This window comes from Salvelinus fontinalis, chromosome 35 (genome assembly GCF_029448725.1).
Source record: "Salvelinus fontinalis isolate EN_2023a chromosome 35, ASM2944872v1, whole genome shotgun sequence".
Lineage (NCBI taxonomy): Eukaryota > Metazoa > Chordata > Actinopteri > Salmoniformes > Salmonidae > Salvelinus > Salvelinus fontinalis.
The window spans coordinates 24,208,257-24,227,721 of record NC_074699.1 but is presented as its reverse complement, the minus strand read 5'-3'; the positions used below and the strand labels follow the sequence as shown (position 1 = coordinate 24,227,721).

The following is a 19,465-nucleotide window of genomic DNA, read 5'->3' as shown; positions in this document are numbered from 1 at the left end:
CTTGTCTGGTTGGTTAAAATAAATGTTAATGTGATGTTAAATTTTCTCATTACTGCATTGTCATTCTATGTTCTTATGTGGCCACTCGGTGGTGGATGTTTTCAAAGAGAATGTAGGAACCGAAGTGGGTTTATTTATACCTAAGCACCAACTGAACTTCGAACAAAAAAAAGAAAACATAGATGTTCAAACATCATGACTAACCCGGAATTACTATGGACTTTATTGAATCATAATCACTGGTAACACAACCTACTTACAAACCCAACTGAAATGGTAGCCTTATATGATGTGGTTTGGTCAACCCTCTGGATTGGGCCATACCATGTGATGGGATATAAACAAAATCTACAATTCAATATTTCATAAATAGCAAATGTATAAGTTACTTGTAGCAAAAACATGTAAAGCATCAGTTCAGAGTACATACATGGAGGCAATATAGAATATTGTTATATTGGGCAACACTCATAATTAGAATTTCGTCTTCGCGTTTAGACATCCGGGTTATTTGTCCCTTTTCACTTGCTGTAGCAGTGATGTGGCTCAGAAAGTAGCTAATCTTCCACGTCACAGGGAAGTTGGGAACGGACAGCTCGAGAAGATCTCTGAGCAATTTTACAGATGCCAAATTAAATAACAGACGCGACAAATGATATTTTGAAATATAGTAAACGTGCAGTAAAAGGCAGCTACGTGCTTATTTCTCTATCGTGACCAAGTGCGGAAAGATTGGTTTGGGTAATTATTCAAAATATGTTTTGGTATCCATCCACCATTTGCAAGCTAACACTAGCTGTCGGGGACGACAAGCGTTTGAGCTTGCTCAATTTGCAAAATCAAAACGTCTTACTAGGCTCTGAAGTGTTACTGGCATATTGCATATCTGTTTTTTTTTTGTGAATGTCACTGATTGAGCTGCATAATTTGTTAGGCCATTGAATTGTCAATAACTAGCATACTAGCTAACTAACAGCCGAGGCGGCCTGTGTGAATGAAGAACATTAACTAGCTACTATAGTAACGTTACTAATTAACTACTATATTACAAGTTAGCTAATTGACGTGTCTACGTGGATGTGTCGACTAGTTACCACATATTTCTTAGCTACAGCTCTGCAGTATTTGAAAGCACGAATCGTGTTCAGTTACTTATGTGTAATAGCATCTATGTTTACACTTGTCGGATTATGCATTAACATTACTTGATGGGTACTTCATAGGAATCATCTTAACAGTTCTGTTGATTGGGGTGTTGCAAGAGGAAAGAAGATCCATCCGGCAAAATGACAGCCGCAGAGAATGTTTGTTACACTTTGATCAATGTTCCAAATGACTCCGAACCTCCATCTGAAGTCAGTCTCAAAGCAGACTTAGGTAAGTGTCCTTTGTTGACCCTATCTGCATTGGCAATAGGTACCTAACCGCCACTAAACAATCAGTGTGAATGATCTGTGATTAGTGTGACTTTAAGAGTAATACAATGTTATTCTTTCCTGATATCAGAAAAAGGAGAGATCAAGGCAAAGACAGAGGCCCTGAAGAAGGTAATCATTATGATACTGAATGGAGAGAAGCTGCCAGGCCTACTGATGACCATCATCCGATTTGTCCTCCCACTTCAAGACCACACCATTAAAAAGCTTCTGCTAGTCTTCTGGGAGATTGTCCCCAAAACGACTCCAGATGGCAAGCTACTTCAGGAGATGATCCTGGTCTGTGATGCCTACAGAAAGGTATAGTAGCATACTACACAAGTGTACTGTCTGTCTGAATGTTCGATAAATTATATAATTAGCACAAGAAAGTATGATGTGTGACTATTATCCTTGAATAAGAGACATTAAATGTATGTTTGTCTGTTTCAGGACTTGCAGCATCCCAATGAGTTCATCCGTGGATCCACCCTGCGCTTCCTGTGCAAGTTGAAGGAGTCTGAGCTGCTGGAGCCCCTCATGCCCGCCATCCGCGCCTGCCTGGAGCACCGCCACAGCTACGTTCGCCGCAATGCTGTACTGGCCATCTACACCATCTACAGGTACACTTACTGTAGTGATACAATACAGAAGTTCCATATGAGTGTTTATGACCCTTAATGGAGAACATGGCATTTACTTGAGCAATTTTATTTCCATCTCAGGAACTTCGAAAATCTCATCCCAGATGCCCCTGAGTTGATCCATGATTTCCTTGTGAATGAAAAAGATGCCAGCTGCAAGAGAAATGCTTTCATGATGCTCATTCACGCAGACCAGGTCAATTGCATCTTCACTTTTTTTTATTAGAGACCGCTCACCAACATTTTTCTGTGTCTGGGACTAACACTGGTAATTTCCACTGTGCAGGACAGAGCTCTGGATTACCTCAGCACCTGCATTGATCAAGTGCATACATTTGGAGATATTCTCCAGTTGGTCATTGTGGAGCTAATTTACAAGGTGAGTCCTAAAGACATTTTCCCACTAGAAACCTCCAGATATCTCTTTTGAGAAATATGTAAAGAAAACACAGGATATCACTTGATGTCTATTTCTCTGTCTCACATGCACTGAGGAAGGAGCAAGCCGAAACATATGCCAATGTGTGTGGTCTATTAAGACATTATGCTATGAGTTAAAGAAAATTAAAACAAAGCTTGAAGGGCCTCCTGAGTGGCGCAGTGGTCTAAGACACTGCATCGCGCTAGAGATTCTGGGTTCGAGTCCAGGCTCTGTTGCAGCCGGCCGCGACTGGGAGACCCATGTGGGTCTCAGAAAACAACAAAGCTTCAATTGGAAATTATATCCACGTACGTACTGGCATTTTTTATTTGTCATGTCTCTTGTTTCCTCAATGTTTAGGTGTGCCACGCTAACCCGTCGGAGCGTGCCCGCTTCATCCGCTGCATCTACAACCTGTTGCAGTCCTCCAGCCCAGCCGTCAAGTACGAGGCAGCTGGCACTCTTGTCACGCTGTCCAGCGCACCCACTGCCATCAAGGTACCCCCCTTACTTATTTACAACACAACACGGAACTGCTGTGGATTTTGGTCTGGTATTGTCTTTCAATGGCATTTGTGTGTTTGTTCTAGGCTGCTGCCCAGTGCTACATTGACCTTATCATCAAGGAGAGTGACAACAACGTGAAGCTGATTGTCCTGGATCGTCTGATAGAGCTGAAGGAGCATCCCACTCATGAACGTGTTCTCCAGGTACTCCGACTTCACTTTCATTAATGTTGCTCCTGGTGAACAGACCCCATGTTAGGTACCAGTAAGTCTTTGAAGTGTAATAATAACCTGGTTAACGTGTCTGTTCTCTGTCCACCCAGGACCTGGTGATGGACATTCTGCGTGTTTTAAGCACGCCTGACCTCGAGGTCCGGAAGAAGACCCTGCAGCTGGCCTTGGACCTAGTTTCATCCCGGAATGTAGAGGAGGTGGGGGTATCATCCTCAGGACTATTCTCTCCTGTCTCTGTGAACTGTCCTCTCCTGTCTCTGTGGACTCTCCTCTCCTGTCTCTGTGGACTCTCCTCTCCTGTTTCTGTGGACTCTCCTCTCCTGTCTCTGTGGACTCTCCTCTCCTGTCTCTGTGGACTCTCCTCTCCTGTCTATTTTGTAAAAGGATGATTATTCTAACTACGGTGTTCATGTGTTTGTGTTCCAGTTGGTGATAGTTCTGAAGAAGGAGGTGATTAAAACCAACAACGTGACGGAGCATGAGGACACTGATAAATTCAGGCAGCTGCTGGTGCGCACCCTCCACTCATGCAGTGTACGCTTCCCTGACATGGCGGCCAATGTCATTCCTGTGGTGAGTCTACCCTGTTCACACATACAAATCCTGATATCAAACACAGCTAGGGTCATTCTGTCCTCTGTGATGTAATCTAAATGACATACGTGTGTCACTCAGCTGATGGAGTTCCTGAGTGACACTAATGAGGCAGCGGCGGCTGATGTGCTGGAGTTTGTGAGGGAGGCCATTCAGAGGTTCGACAACCTGAGGCCCCTCATCATCGAGAAGATGCTGGAAGTCTTCCACGCCATCAAGACTGTCAAGTAAGACCAAGAGTGACAAGCTTGCATATAAATAAAGAATTACAGGATACTTTTGGAGAATTACAGATTTTTTATTTTTTATGCTGACATCCAATCTTTTAAACTGTTAGGATCTACAGAGGAGCGCTTTGGATCCTGGGAGAATACTGCAGCACTAAAGAGGACATTCAGAGTGTGATGACAGAAGTGCGCAGGTCGCTTGGAGAGGTATGTATGTTTGTGTGCTTATGGATTATTCATTCACTTTCAGCGTTCAATACCAGAGTGATACTTGTTGCCAGTGGCTCATGTCTGTCCCTTTTTCAGATCCCCATAGTAGAGAACGAGATCAAGAAAGAGGCTGGGGAGGGTAAGCCGGAAGAAGAGGTGAGCGCAGCGCCAGCAGCCAAACTGGTGACAGAGATGGGCACCTACGTCACACAGAGCGCCCTCAGCTCCTCCCGACCCTCAAAGAAGGAAGAGGACAGGTAAAAGAAATCACCTTTTGTGTCTAAAATACATAGTTCTTTTAGCTTGCAGTGATTGTCTTTCAGAAGTGGATGATATGACACTCAATGAAACTGTTGTCCCTTTCCCTGTAGGCCTCCTCTCAGGGGCTTCTTGATGGACGGAGACTTCTATGTGGCAGCCTCGCTGGCCACAACCCTGACCAAAGTGGCCCTGCGATATGTCGCCATCGTTCAAGACAAAAAGAGACAGAATGTAAGTATAGGACCTCTTATCTTCTGAAACGGTTGTGAAACAGTTGTGATTTAGGTGTCCATGTTCACTGTCCATTGAAAGTCATGAAGTGATTCTAATGCTCTCGATCACCGTCTCCCCTTCAGTCCTTTGTGGCTGAGTCTATGCTGATCATGGCCACCATCCTCCACTTGGGCAAGTCCTCTCTGCCCAAGAAGCCCATCACAGACGACGATGTGGACCGCATCTCTCTGTGCCTCAAGGTGCTGTCCGAGTGTTCGCCCCTCATGAATGACATCTTTAATAAGGAGTGCCGCAAGTCCCTGTCTCACATGCTCACTGTCAGGCTGGAGGAGGAGAAGCTATCTCAGAAGGTAAGGAGGAGCGCTGGCTGCCAAATTACTAGGCCATAGCTTCCAGTCCACTCTTCTCACTAAACCACTGCCTTCTCCCAGTTCAGTCAGCTATACTATAGTTCTCCCTTCACCTGGCTGCCTATCCATTTGGACACTGCTGGATTGTATTGCTATGTGCTGATGGTGTTCTGTGCTCTTATCCACAGAAAGAGTCAGAGAAGCGGAACGTACTGGTGCAGGCAGACGACCCCATTTCCTTTATGCAACTGACGGCCAAGAACGAGACGTCCTCCAAGGAGGACCAATTCCAGCTCAGTTTACTGGCTGCCATGGGAACCACTCTTAAGAAGGAGGCTAACGACCCCATGGCCTCCAAACTCAACAAGGTACACCTACAAGGACCCCGTTGACACACACACCATTCTGTTACAGAATTACAAAATTGTGTGCTTGCGAATCACATGATCGTGTTCCTTTTTGGATAGTAGAGAAATGTGATGTACCTCAAGTTGCCAGCAGGTGGCATTGTTTCCAACGTGACAGTGAGCCATAGACACATAGAAATCAGTGTTTTCTAGGTCAGTCCCATAGGAACGACTATGAAAGAGGGAAGGAATATAACAACATTTCTAGGTTCAGGCTATGGCATGGATTGTCTCAGGATCCTATTCAGAAATGTACGTTTTCATCTTAGCTATTAGTGCTGTTGAGGTAGTTTTATTGACAGGTGCTCCGTTGTATAACAACAGGTTGGTGAGGACCATGTCATTCTGAGTGTATGTTGTTTTGCAGGTTACCCAGCTGACTGGTTTCTCAGACCCAGTCTATGCTGAGGCCTATGTCCATGTCAACCAGTATGACATTGTGCTGGACGTGCTGGTCGTCAACCAAACCAACGACACCCTTCAGAATTGCACCCTGGAGCTGGCGACATTGGGTGAGGTTCTAGTCTGTAGTTCATATGACTATATGCAGAGTCATACAACCTTACTAAGGGTTGTTTCAGGGCAATTTCTCTTGTTTGCCATAGGTGATGTATGTCTAATGCTGATATCAACCTTTCAATCCACAGGTGACCTCAAGCTGGTTGAGAAGCCTTCTCCTCTCACTCTGGCACCCCATGACTTTGCCAACATCAAGGCTAACGTCAAAGTGGCGTCCACAGAGAATGGCATCATATTTGGCAACATAGGTAAGAGCATCACTTCTAACTTCTGTCATAGTACTTGTCATGAATAATCTGATGCCAGCCTCCACTCCATGTGTACGACATCAGTTCTAATGTCTGTCTGTCTCAGTGTATGACATATCAGGAGCTGCCAGCGACAGGAACTGCGTGGTACTCAGTGACATCCACATTGACATCATGGACTACATCCAGCCAGCCTCGTGCACAGACGCAGAGTTCAGACAGATGTGGGCCGAGTTTGAGTGGGAGAATAAGGTACTACCGTTAGATAAGAGAACTGTCCATATTTTGTTTTGTTAGTGTGTTCAGTGGATGATCGTAATAACACTGTTTATTCTAGGTGACAGTGAACACCAACATTGCAGACCTGAACGAGTACCTCCACCACATCCTCAGCTCCACCAACATGAAGTGCCTGACCCCAGAGAAGGTACAGTAGTCGTGGAATATTGCAGTTTGAACTACATCAATAGGACAATGATGATGATGTGTAGAACAGAATGGAGGTTTTAAACATGGCTTGATAGGAAGGCTGAGTGGAAGTTGTCAGAGCGCCTAACATTTCTGCTGTTGCTACCTTTTTTACATTGTTAGGATTTGATTTCTAAATGGCTTTTATAATTGATTGAGTCAATCCGTTTGAAAAGAAAAGGGCACCCTGCGAGATACAGGCAATATGTACCTATTTTAATTAATTTTTTCAAATTCTTCATCAATCCACCATGGTTTTAGACAATTAAGCTTGACTCTCTCTTGTAATAGCCCTGTCTTCAGCAAACTGAGCACGTTTCTACAGGACCAATCAGAATCATACTACTGGGTCAAATAGGTAGTAATGCATGTGATGCTCACTCACTCCACCTTGTCTGTCCTAACAACCAGGCACTTTCTGGATTCTGTGGCTTCATGGCTGCCAACCTGTATGCCCGCTCCATCTTCGGTGAAGACGCCCTGGCCAACGTCAGCATTGAGAAGCCCATCCACCTGGGTCCTGATGCCCCTGTCAACGGACACATCCGCATCCGGGCCAAGAGCCAGGTGAGAAACTCAGACTACATCCCAAAATGCACCCTATTCCCTATATAGTGCACTACTTTTGTAAATATGTTGCCATTTGGGATGCAGACGTAGTGCAAGTAGTAATGATAGAATAAAACTAAAACTAAAAACTAAGTCATTTAGCAGACGCTCTTATCCAGAGCGACTTACAAATTGGAAAGTTCATACATATTCATCCTGGTCCCCCCATGGGAATTGAACCCTGGTCCCCCCGTGGGAATTGAACCCACAACCCTGGCGTTGCAAGCGCCATGCTCTACCAACTGAGCCACACGGGACCATAAGAATAATGCAAACATCGGGGTGGAATTGTTTATTGAAGTTTATAAATCGCAAGTAACACTTCCCCTCTCTCTACAGGGTATGGCATTGAGTCTGGGTGACAAGATCAACCTTTCCCAGAAAAAAACATCTGTATAAAGTCAACTGAAAACCAGCAGTCCAACTGAGAACTCCACATCACTGGACAAGATTCATCTGCAAAGAAATGTGCTTTCTTCTAGTCCTCTCTAGTCTCTTCTATCTGTCTCTGGCCATAAACAGATAGCTTTTTTTATGGCCATTTGATTAAGGACTGTTCTATATGTGGGTATGAGAGATGGTTTTACACCTCCATTGTCAGGAAGAAACTCCTTCTTACTGTCCTCCAAGTGATAGGCCAGGGATATCTTTCATTTTCAATAAACATGTCATATATAACAAAACATACTCCCAACATTTGTCAGACGATGGGCTGTTTGCGTGTTCAGTCTTTCTTTACTTATGTTAAGGGAACGCGAGGTAGGAAAAACTTCTGATCCACCACCCCTTAATTAAGCTGTTGCCAAATGTTATGACTGTAAAGTTAAATGCAATGTCAGACTAACCATGAAATATGAATTCAGTTTGAATGCACATTCCATCCTCTACGGCTGTGTTTACACAGGCAGCCCAATTCTGATGTTTTTGCCACTAATTGGTCTTTTGACCAAACAAATGATCTGAATTGGGCTGCCTGTGAATAAGCAGCTTAGCTGATCTCATGTCCCATTATTGTCTTTACACTACAGATAATGACTCATCAAAGTGGTTATTGTATCAGATGCATGCAAATTCCTTGAAAGTAAAATTTTAAGATTAGTGGGTAAAAAGGTTATTGCTTCTGTAAATTGCAAGTAATTGCATCAATGAAGTGAAAATGTATGCGCCAGGTCCCACATTTCAAGTCATATAAATGTAGAGTGAATACAATCAATGTGCTATATAAGATCAGTCTTTGCCATGTATTGAAATGGTGTAATGATGAAAGATCAGCATCAAATCCAAATCCCTTGTCAATTTCTAATCAGTCACACACATTTACTTTGCTTTGACTGCCTTTCCCACCTCACCATTATATAAAACTTCTCCAGTTGAATAGACACTCAAAAGTTCCCTCGCTTCTTGGAAAGGAAATTACATCACGTTTTGCCTTGTATGGAAAGATTTAGAATGTGAGCACTTCATACATGTTTTCTGACTTTGACACCCACATTTCCTTTTGATTCTCATATTGAGAGACAGGCATGTTTAAAGGCAACATTACTGTGAACTTATGATTGATTGTAAGAAAAGAGTTTGAAAAACACGATTTTAGGCCAGTAGTGAAGAGTTCAGACTAACAAACAAAACCCATGATGAATCATTAGGTCCTTTTCCTCTCAAGTCCTCATCTCACTCTAAAATCTGAAGACATAAAACTACACAGAATAGAAATTATGAATATTCAGTGACTCACATTTTCAGTGATTCACATATTTTTCTTAAACTTCCTGTTGTGTGGTATCACAATGACTGACTGGAAAGAAGAGACCCAAAAATGCAGTAAATCAACAAGATTTCTTCCATTACAAATATCTCTCCTTTTTCAACCCAGAATTCCCCTTTAGCCTAGCTGTTTTAACTTTGTCGACATAAGGATTTCAGAGCTGTAAATATAACATAGGTACAGAGCCATTAAGTGACCTACTGAAACATACTTAACAAGCCATATTTCCTGAGGAGTGGAGGGACTCGTGCACCGCCCCTGTTGTTCCTCTCCTACCCCACAGGCTGTGTGGACTGTGATTTCAGCAGTTAATTTAAATTCCTCAAATGCCTCTGGCACTACGTTGCAGAGTGGGAGTCAATTGGAATTTGATCATTCAGGAGTCTAAAATATAACATCTTGCTGATAAGCCCTCCAGGGAGGAGACGGAGGGAAAATGAAGGAAAATCATTATGTACTGTTCAGAGATTTTACTGAGTTACAGTTAATAGAAGGAAATCAGTCAGTTGAAATCAATTCATTATGCCCTAATCTATGGACTTCACATGACTGGGCAGGGGCGCAGAAATTGGTGGGCCTGGGGGTGGGGGGGGGGGGGGGGGGGGCATAAGCCTGCCCACTTGGGAGCCAGGCCCAGCCAATCAAAATTATTACAGACAGAACTTCTCTTCAGCATCCCCCTCCTCTGACGATCCCGCAGGTGAAGAAGCCAGATGTGTAGGTCCTGGGCTGGCATCGTTACACGTGGTCTCTACAATTCTCTAAAACAACATTGGGGGTGGCTTATGGTAGAGAAATAAACATAAAATTCTCTGCCAACAGCTCAGGTGGACCATTCCTGTAGTCAGCATGGAAATTGCACAATCCCTCAAAACTTGTGGCATTGTGTTGTGTGACAAAACTGCCCATTTTAAAGTGGCCTTTTTGTTCTCCCCAGGACAAGGTGCACCTGTGTAATGATCATGCTGTTTAATCAGCTTCTTGATATGCCACACCTGGATGGATTATTTTGACAAAGGATAAAATGCTCACTGACAGGGATGTAAACACATTTGTGCGCAGCATTTGAGAGAAATAAGCTTTTTGTGTATGTGAACAATTTCTGGGATCTTTTATTTTAGCTCATGAAACATGGGACCAACATCTTGTTGCGTTTATATTTTTGTTCAGTTTACATATATTAACACATGCACTAGTATTGCATAAAGTATTGCTATGCGCTGTCTGGAGGCTATATAACATTTAGGTCCTTCCAGAAGCTCAGATATAGACCCACTTGTGTGCGTCACCAAGATCACTGTGGTCACGCATGCATGCCATTGCTACAGAATAGCAGAACTCAGTCAGCCCTGACGGCTCTGACAAACACACACGCACGCACGCACACGCACACACACACATACTTTAAATCAAATCAAATCACATTTTATTGGTCACATACACGTGTTTAGCAGATGTTATTGCGGGTGTAGCAAAATGCTTGTGCTTCTAGTTCTGACAGTGCAGCAATATCTAACAAGTAATATCGAACAATTTCACAACATATACCCAATACACACAAATCTAAATAATTAAATGGAATTAAGAACACATAAATATGTGGACAAAGTGCCTTGGTGTGAAAGCTCTCACTCTGGGGGTCTTGATATTGGCCAAAGGTGTCTGTGAGGACAGCGCTCCACAGTTGTGAAAACAGACAGTGTCAAGCAGCAGCATATATTCCCATTTTTTAAGGTAATACATAGAAATTAGCCAAAAGCAATCCCTCCAGGCCAGACTAAACTTGTCTTTCCCACTAACAATGATGTGCTACTTGGAAGATAGGTTTATTGATCATCCAGACCATCAGAGATTAATAATAGCTGCAAGTATGAAATCCATTACAATCACCATCCATCCATGTGTGGGCTGGATGGTGGATACTGTTAATTACATTAACATGGACATTAATACTGCATGACCTCATTGTAGCCTACTGAGGATAGTCTGTGCAAGGCCAAAATGAATGCTTATAAATGTTCTTATTGGCACGGCACTTAAAGAAAACAATGGTAAGCCCTACATGACAGGAACATAGATCATAAAACGAGTATTCTACAATGGTAATATTTAAATGTCCCTTTAGTCGATGCTACTCATGAGAAGTAAAGTGCCCCTAGCGACGGACATTTGTATTGAACTAACTGATTACTCCTTTCTGTTTCACATCTTAAAAACGCAGTGGTAAGCAACGCTGTTGAAGGCGTATGTACTCGGTCGGCCGTATCTCAGTGAGCAGCACTGTTAATTCCTCTAGTCTGGAACGGATTGCAGACGCAGTTATCATTTCAGTCTATTTAGGCTCGCGATTTTCCTTCGTTCCATTTTTCAACTGAAGGCCTTTCACTGAAAAGTGGGTGTCTCCTCACTACTGGTGTTCAGACAGCGGCGAGTGCAGAAGTGTGTCCTCGATGGCAGGGTGGAAGGACGGCTCGGTGCAGGAGAAGTATCGACTGGTTGTGGTTGGAGGTGGTGGTGTCGGGAAGTCAGCCCTAACTATACAATTTATCCAGGTTAGTAAATAGTCGGCCGTTTCTCCAGCCACTTTGTACGGAATGTTTGGAAATCTGGAGGGAGGCTGGCTGAGCTGTTGCGAATGGGGACCCCACAAGCGTATGATAGGGTTTAGTTCATTTTCTTCTCGCAATAGTGGGAATATTCGCCGAGGCCTGTTTAGCACAGAACATATTCTGGGAAAAAACTTGAAATTGTGTTTAGATAAAATGTGTATTTTGAGCCTATTTGTCAATATAATGAATAACAGGTCAATTGGCAACGTAATCTCGCTCGGCTATTGAAAGTAATTGTGGAATAAATAGTGAAGAAATAGTCTCACAATTGTGATTTATGCTGAACTCTGATGTAAGACTGTATAATCTAAGTATTACAACATTCGGCTACCTGTACAGCCGCAATTTAAAAATACTTATTTTCAAAGTTGAGTTGTCAACATATCTCTTGTTTTGTAGCTATATTTGGGTGGATCGTCCTGCCCGGTGCGGCGATACATCAGTCTATAATTGTCGGCTACAATATAACACGTAGTTCAGAACTTCTGGGCCTGCTGTACTTGAAAGCATAAATCTCAAACAAATTCCTATGTAAACTCACATTGAACAGGCACATTGAACATATTTTCCATCATACCCATTAGGTGCAGTATTGACAAATCTCTTGTCTACCATTTTTATTAATGTAGACCATGTTCATTATCAGACAATGAATATGCCCATTGAATAGCCTAATAACGGTTTAGCCAACAGACTAACTAACCTTCATTTGGATCCCAACAATCTAGGTGAATCAGCCTATTATATAAAGAAATTCCTACACATCCATAACTGTAAGCATATTTATTACAGAGAATATCCCTACATGTAAGCCTTTCTCTAACATTGATATCATGTGTGAATCTTGATCAATCCCTTATGTTGCTCAAACGGTTGCAGAGCAATGACAGCTGCTGTTAAAGACAGTTGTTGTTCAAGCCAGTGGCCCAAGCAGCTTTTGCCCAGCCACAGTTGTCCTTTATAGTCTTGTCAATGGCATTCCAACACACAGTGTGTTGTCCATAGGTACCCACACTTTTAACTCTTTGTCTTTCCCTTTTCACTTCAAAACCTTTATATTCACAGTTAGTTTCTTGGTGAAGCTGCTCATGAAAGTGTAACTGAGAGTGAGTGGACAAGCTTTGGAATCCTCTTTGTGTCTTCAGGAGTCTATAATGCCAGGTCCTAATTCCAGGAGACTAGACTGGAGGCGGGCAGCTGCATGTCTAAAGTGACTGAGACAATAGTGGGGCAGTCAGCAGCACGTGCTGCTTGAGGCTTTTGTTGTGATCTGAAGGTCTAATAAGGTTTCAGAAAGCTCATTAAATGTATACCATGGATATTGGTCAAATCAGATTATTGTACCACGGGTTCAGCCATTCTGACCCTATTCTTCTTTGGAATGGAACAGTAGGCTAAGTATTGTATAAACACTTCAAAGTCCTTTAGTATTTTTAGCAAATACTTGTGTTTTGGTCCAAACAAGGAAACATGCACTGTTGACTTGTTCCAGTAGGGATAGGGAACAGCAAACCGCAGTACAAGTTCCTTATTACAGTGTAATGAGACAGTAATGTGATTAATTACCATGTGATATGAAACTAAAAATACTGATAGGACAGTAACACCAAGATAATATTAGACTGGTTATTACATTTTGTTTAAGCAACAAGATTGTTGTTTGTTAACAAGATGAGTAGAATATAAGATAGGTAGAAGAAGACTGTATGCAGCTCAGCGATCAGCAGTTCACAGATATTTTCTGGATGATTACTTTGTCATGGCAACGGTGCCTTTGGAGCCTTTAGTTGAAATTTGCAGGTCAGTCCGCACTCACTAAAGAACATTCATTTGGGAAATAAGACTCTTTGTTTGTATGCACTTAGCATTTCAGAATGTGTCCAATCCAGTCTTGATCAACACTCTTTATTCCTCTTTATAATAACCATACCACAACTGTGTTCATTGTGAATAGCGGTATAACATAATAATGTGCAACCATATCTTTTAGATGAGCATCAACCTCTTATTTGTACCTTAACATCCAAAATGCAAAGGAATTCCCAATATATACAGTATGTTAAATCTGTGAGAAATGAGTGCAGTATTAACGGCCTATATGCTCTGCATGCATAGTCTATAGCAGGGTTCCCTGCATGTAAGCAAGGCTTGAAATGATTATGTTTTTGGTAAATATTATATCTGTTTGGCTTCTTGCGGTCAATTTGCATTCTGCAAATTGTTTGTAACAATGCTCCGGCCCCCTGACCATCCGCTCAAGAAAAAATCGGCCCACGCCTGAATCTAGTTGATGATCCCTGGTCATAGGCGATGATCCCTGGTCATAGGCTCAGGATCCTCACCCAGCCCAAGCAATCTGATCCAAGATCTAAACCACAGAACTTGGAGGGTGGGATGGGATGTCACCCATGGCCCAGCCAGAGCCCCGAGCTGAGAGAGAGAGGGCCAGGGGTCTTTCAGACAGTGCTGTGGGAGGACACACATACTTTAGCAGAATGTTACAGCAGGTTAATATCCTGGGCAGTGTGTGACACACTGGCCCTGCAGCATTTAGGTTTCTTCTGTTTTATTTGTGCACCATTGCAGCTGGCCAAACAAGTGCTTGAGCTTAGTAACCAATATCATTCATCTGTTACTGGGTGATTCATAGCCCCTAAAAAGGCAAAGGAAGTTCTATACTTGGCTGAGTACCATTACAGTGTTTTATGCCAACCATTTGGCTGTCACTTTGCTATTCACCTTGTAGACAAGATCTAGTCAAAATTGTAGTTGGTGTGTTGACTGCATTCCTTTGCGTATTTATTTTGTATATGTCTGTGGATGTAAAGAAAAACAAGGAATTTGGTCATGTGTAGAATGTTGACATCATGGAAAGCGCCTACATCCTATTAGAGTTTTCTAGAAGCCGGCTGCCAGGGAGAAAAACTCACAGCTGGCTGTTGAGTCCAGACTTTACCATCCAGATCTGTGGAGGGGTGGAGGGTCGGTTGGGGTGGGGGACGGAGTGTTGTCTGAGTCATGTTGGGTTAATGATCATGGAACAGCCGGAATCAGCACCTTTGGAAAAGGAAGTCCCTCCACTCCTGTTCATTTTCTATGGACCTCCTAGATTTGTAAAAGAAAACATGAGCCACATTGTGTGTGGTAGTGATTGTGTGTGGTAGTGATTGTGTGTGGTAGTGATTGTGTGTGGTAGTGTGCACTTGATGGAATCAGATGAGATTTACTGGTGAAAGAAACCTGACGCCATATTTAAGGTAAAGGCATTACAGAGATACAAAAAAAAATAAAAAATCTTGGCTCAGTAACCACGTTTTCGTCCACAGTTTTTATGCGAGTAAAGTCATACCTTATAAAAATCTTGACAGCTGTTATGGAAACAGGAAGTTAATTTCAATTTTATAAATGTCCACAGATCATTTGTTCGTTCGACATGGTGGAATCTTTTTGTGTCGGCAAAATGAATAATGTGAGAAATGGTGGTGAAAACGCCTTTATGCTCAAATAGACAGTTTATTAGGCTACAGATTAAATAAGTTATGAATTTCACAGGGTGGTGAAAGTGTACAATGATCTTGATGCTCCTTTCCAATAAATATCGAGGGTTTTATTCTGGTGACATGATGATCGATCCTTGACTGCCTTTTGACAAATACAAACATTCCCGCTCTTATCCATAATAATTTCATCATATAGACTAGCTTACCCGCACAGTCTACCCACACTGTATCTGTGAGCTGTTGGATAGAGTGCACGGGCCAAGACCAGAGTAGACACATTTTTGTATTTAACACAAGAGTTTTTTGTGACAACTATCGGTCGAGTTGAAAATGTGATGGAAACATTGAAGTTTCCATCAAAGTCAATTCCTTCTTTGGTCATCTTTCCTTCCAGTACTCTGCTGCCAATGACTGGAACAAACTGCAAAAATCTCTGAAGCTGGAAACACTTATCTCCCTCACTAGCTTTAAGCACCAGCTGTCTGTCAGAGCAGCTCACAGATTACTGCACCTGTACATAGCCCATCTATAATTTAGCCCAAACAACTACCTCTTCCCCGAATGTATTTATTTATTTATTTATTTTGCTCCTTTGCACCCCATTATTCATATTTCTACTTTGCACATTCTTCCACTGCAAATCTACCATTCCAGTGTTTTATTTGGTATATTGTATTTACCTCGCCACAATGGCCTTTTATTTGCCTTTACCTCCCTTATCTCACCTCATTTGCTCACATTGTATATAGACTTATTTTTCTACTGTATTATTGACTGTATGTTTTGTTTATTCCATGTGTAACTCTGTGTTGTTGTATGTGTCGAATTGCTATGCTTTATCTTGGCCAGGTCGCAGTTGCAAATGAGAACTTGTTCTCAACTAGCCTACCTGGTTAAATAAAGGTGAAATAAAAAAATAAATCAAGTTCAGATTTTTATCTGAAACATGCACTGATTTTTATCTGAAACAAGTCAATTTGGTGGAAACACACCACTGGTGGGAAAATGTGCGTATTTTCTTTATGCGTATTTTAGAATATTCTCATGAAAATCTGTCGCCAATTGGATGGAAACCTAGCTCCTGAAACCGTTGTAGTGTATACTAGACTAGTCACACAATGGCTGAAGTGAGGGTCCTTTTACAGTGCAGGGAGGATGATGTCACCCTTTACAATAACAGAGTGACAGGGCAGGCAGGTAGTCACCACTGGGAGTGGTTGAAGTAAAGACACAGTCAAGCCAGTGAGTAGAATGGCAGAGAGGTGACATAACATTGAGTCATCAAAAAAAAAAATGGGACACAGAGTGTTATTCAACAGATGGAAAACATGACTCAATGTGGGGTGGTGGGGTTCAAGCCATTTGATCCCATATCTAATGTCACTCATTTGCTTGGCCGATGGTATGAACAACATTTCTGCTATGGTTCCTTTGTGGAAGTTATCATTAGCAACCATGGCACCTGTGGGAGTGAAATGCTATCTTCTCGCCAGACTGGATGACAGAGTAGTAAAGCATGGTGCATGAACACACAGCTGCTAATATTAGTCCTTATCACTGACTCTTTCATTTCTGCTGGAGTTGTCTCTCTGCTGTGTGATTCAGTGGGAGAGCACACTATCCAGCCTGATAGAGTCATGAAGGATTAGATACAGACCAGTATGATCAGAGGTTAAAGACACCTAAACAGTGAGTACTTAAGTGCTCTCTTTCTTTTTCTTTCTCTCACTCTCTCTACCCCCTCTCTCTCCTCTCTCTCGCTCTCTCTACCCCCTCTCTCGCTCTCTCTACCTCCTCTCTCTCTCTCCTCTCTCTACCCCCTCTCTCTCCTCTCTCTCGCTCTCTCTACCCCCTCTCTCGCTCTCTCTACCTCCTCTCTCTCTCTCCTCTCTCTACCCCCTCTCTCTCCTCTCTCTCGCTCTCTCTACCCCCTCTCTCGCTCTCTCTACCTCCTCTCTCTCTCTCCTCTCTCTACCCCCTCTCTCTCCTCTCTCTCGCTCTCTCTACCTCCTCTCTCGTTCTCTCTACCTCCTCTCTCTACCCCCTCTCTCTCCTCTCTCTACCCCCTCCATCTCCTTTCTCTCTCTCTCTCTCTCTCTCGCTCTCCCTACCACCTCTCTCTACCTCCTCTCTCCACCCCCTCTCTCTCCTCTCTCTTGCTCTCTTTACCCCCTCTCTCTGTCTCATTCTGAGCATGGTTTTGATTACTGAGATGAGGTCATTTAGGAGAAATGCTGCTGCTCTAGGTTCTAATTGAATAAATACAGATTAAGCATGTGGGCGTTCTTTCCTGGGCATTTTCAGGCAAGGTGTGCGTGTGTGTGAGTGTGTGTGTGTGTGGTTGTGTGTGTGAGTGAGTGAGTGAGTGATGGGGTTTGGGGATTGTTTCATGCACATTTCTCTGAAATAGACGCAGCGGGCTAAGTAAAGTGTTTGCAGCAGTGGTGATGGGGGTGTGCATTCCCACACACCCAGGACAAGGTGGCTGAATACCAGGCGGTGTGGAAACTGACCAGGACCAGCACACTTTAAACCTATTTTTGGACATAAGCAGTGTTGTAGCATTCTATCTAGCTTGGTGATACCATATACCACTGATCCAATTTGGTTTGAGCTGGTTTTTCATTTTCTTTGAGGGTGTTGGTAACCCCACACATTTAGGTGTGTGTGTGTGTGTGTGTGTGTGTGTGTGTGTGTGTGTGTGTGTGTGTGTGTGTGTGTGTGTGTGTGTGTGTGTGTGTGTGTGTGTGTGTGTGTGTGTGTGTGTTTGGTAGTGCTGCCAAGGTGGGTGATGAGGGAACATTGTTGGTTTTGTTCTTCAGGAGGGTCACCTGTTGATTTCTCACAGAGCTGGCTCGTTGAGTGTGTGTTCCTGTGAAGTGAACCGCTCTCTGAGCTCATAGCAGGGAAGTAGTTTTCACAGCACTTCATTCTGAGCCACTAAAACAAACAACTCTCCTGCTTACAGACCAAAAAAGTCCTGTAGAAGTCATTTTTCCAATTCCATATGGGTGTTGTCAGAGGGAGAGAAAATTCATACATTTCCCTCTAACCTAAATGTTATAATTTGATGAACATGTTATAATGACCATACACATTCCTATGAATGTATTTGTATGATAGTTTTGAGTGCATAATGGAGCACAATGTTTGCGCAACATTGTAATCATGTTTAGTTCTTAAAGGCTTAGACTCAAGGGTTAAGAGATAATGTTGAAATTATTTTGGTTTTCAATGACAAGTCTGTGATGGTCTCTTACCCTAAAGCAGGGGTTCCCAATTAGATTCAGCCGTGGGCCTATTTTTTTCTTGAGTGGAGGTTTGGGGGGCCAGACCATCATTATAAATCATTTTAAATCCTGGTGATTTTACAGGAATGTATTGATTCTTTGTTCAGAACTTAGGGGGCCAAATAAAATCGTCTGAATTTGGCCCACGGTCTGCCTATTTGGGAACCCTGCCCTGAAGGATAAGGAATGATGTAATACCAGTCTGTAACTTGATATTAGATTGAGTCTGAATAAAAACCCTATGGAGATCTAATCACAATAAAACCCATTCAGTAGGTCTTGCAGTTGGTGTCTGTGTACCAAGAGACTGATGTGATGTTATTCTGAGCAAAGATCAGGTTTATTATTGATGTATCATTAGACTGGGTGGAGTCAGGTTTCTCTACTATCTTTGTTTTCTGTCCAAACATCTAGCATTTGTACCTAAATAGGCAGAACATGGTTACATAGTAGTGCTGATCATAACATAGTACATTTCAATAAGATCAGATCAATGATAAACTCACTGTTCGTGGTCCCTGTGGTAAAGAATAAGGCAGGAGATCAACTCTGACTGCTCTTTTAAAAAGTTTATAGAGGACCACTTCCTTGTTGCCTGGGTAACAGACCAGAACCTGGCATAGTGCCATGGGTCAGACCAACAACAATCCTTGTTCCCTGAGCAGGGGTGTCGACTAGCACAGACTTTGCTGATAAAAAAAATGTACTTGCGATGACTCTGATATGTGGTTGTCTCGTCTAGCTCACCCTTAAAGCACCAAAAGAATGTATTTCGACCCCTAAAACCACCAAAGGGGTTAATTTTTTACACAGTTGGAAATTATGGCAAAATGACACTTTCTGTCAAACAGTAACACTTCTTAATGTATTAACCTTTTCTAACACAAGTAAATGGTTTAAATTCCCCAAAATAATCATATATTTTTACATTTTCACACATTTCTAGTCAAATGA

General features: G+C 42.5%; 2 protein-coding genes across 2 annotated transcripts in view; both read left to right on the top strand.

Moving 5' to 3' along the window:
• Nucleotides 1-549: 549 nt before the first annotated feature.
• On the top strand, nucleotides 550-8,034 carry LOC129834595 (coatomer subunit beta). The gene is made up of 22 exons (XM_055899721.1): nucleotides 550-741; nucleotides 1,224-1,377; nucleotides 1,507-1,736; nucleotides 1,869-2,038; nucleotides 2,141-2,255; nucleotides 2,346-2,438; nucleotides 2,841-2,978; nucleotides 3,071-3,190; nucleotides 3,310-3,417; nucleotides 3,647-3,793; nucleotides 3,896-4,041; nucleotides 4,152-4,248; nucleotides 4,348-4,508; nucleotides 4,623-4,743; nucleotides 4,869-5,096; nucleotides 5,285-5,464; nucleotides 5,871-6,015; nucleotides 6,151-6,270; nucleotides 6,377-6,522; nucleotides 6,608-6,697; nucleotides 7,150-7,305; nucleotides 7,687-8,034. Exons 2-22 carry the CDS (start codon nucleotides 1,287-1,289, stop codon nucleotides 7,744-7,746), a joined length of 2,862 nt encoding a protein of 953 aa, XP_055755696.1. The 5' UTR covers nucleotides 550-741; nucleotides 1,224-1,286; the 3' UTR covers nucleotides 7,747-8,034.
• A 3,252-nt stretch (nucleotides 8,035-11,286) lies between these two features.
• Nucleotides 11,287-19,465, top strand: part of LOC129834594 (ras-related protein R-Ras2) — a 48,972-nt gene continuing 40,793 nt past the window's right edge. Inside the window, exon 1 of the mRNA XM_055899720.1 lies at nucleotides 11,287-11,664. Coding sequence (XP_055755695.1) covers nucleotides 11,563-11,664 — 102 coding nt within the window. The 5' untranslated portion in view covers nucleotides 11,287-11,562. The remainder of the gene's footprint in view (nucleotides 11,665-19,465) is intronic.

Coding starts and splice junctions, on each gene's coding strand:
- LOC129834595 (XM_055899721.1), top strand. CDS start 1,287: ATGACAGCCGCAGAGAATGTTTGTTACACTTTGATCAATGTTCCAAAT. Junction 3,418..3,646: donor CATCCCGGAATGTAGAGGAG/GTGGGGGTATCA, acceptor TTTGTGTTCCAG/TTGGTGATAGTTCTGAAGAA. Junction 4,249..4,347: donor TGCGCAGGTCGCTTGGAGAG/GTATGTATGTTT, acceptor TCCCTTTTTCAG/ATCCCCATAGTAGAGAACGA.